Source organism: Fulmarus glacialis, unplaced genomic scaffold (assembly GCF_000690835.1).
Source record: "Fulmarus glacialis isolate BGI_N327 unplaced genomic scaffold, ASM69083v1 scaffold23329, whole genome shotgun sequence".
Lineage (NCBI taxonomy): Eukaryota > Metazoa > Chordata > Aves > Procellariiformes > Procellariidae > Fulmarus > Fulmarus glacialis.
The window spans coordinates 1-679 of NW_009235502.1; the positions used below are offsets into that span (position 1 = coordinate 1).

General features: G+C 57.9%; 1 protein-coding gene across 1 annotated transcript in view; it reads left to right on the forward strand.

Annotated features, from left to right (window-relative positions):
• Positions 1 to 282: 282 nt before the first annotated feature.
• The window catches only part of NAT9 (N-acetyltransferase 9 (GCN5-related, putative)), a 2,821-nt gene continuing 2,424 nt past the window's right edge, over positions 283 to 679 (forward strand). Inside the window, exon 1 of the mRNA XM_009586053.1 lies at positions 283 to 359. Coding sequence (XP_009584348.1) covers positions 283 to 359 — 77 coding nt within the window. The remainder of the gene's footprint in view (positions 360 to 679) is intronic.

Genomic DNA, 679 nt, shown 5'->3' on the forward strand with positions numbered 1-679 from the left:
CACCTGGGTCATGAAGTGTTAAGTGGCCCCTGTCAGCAGACCCCCGGCCGCTGTTGGGCCTCTGGGGGCACTCGGCACCGATGCAGCCCTGCCCTGGGTGGGGGGGGACCACGGGGGGACGCGGGAAGGTTGCTGTGTGGGGGATTGGTATGAGCTGGGGCCTGTCCGCACAGTGAGAGCAGCCGCCGCTGGCTCCCGAAGGGCTCCACCAGGTGCTGTCCCAGCCCTTGCCTTCGCTGGAGACACGGAGTGGGATGTTGGGTCTCTCTCAGTACAGAGGCCATGAAGATTAACCAGAACACTGTGCTGCAAGGACAGAGGGTGACCCTGGTGCCATACACGTCTGCGCACGTGCCCCGGTACGTGGCTTGTGTCCTCCTCTGATACCCTTTGCACTGTCTGATTTCACTTCTCTTTTTCAAGGGAGTGTGGTAAAAAAGAGTGCTGGCTTGACAGCTGCAGGGCCCTCTTCCCCCTGGGAACCACTCAGCGGAAAGAGCACTCATTGAAAGGCAACCAGTTTTACCTTGTGCCCTGCAGCAGATCTCTCTGGCAGGTCTGTGCTCTTTGCGAGGTCTGCTGACAAAGACAACTTCATCTATGCCACTGTATACCCACAGAAGGGGAAATACCTGGCTGTGAGTGAACCGTCAACAGTTCTCTTGTTCATTGATGTCTT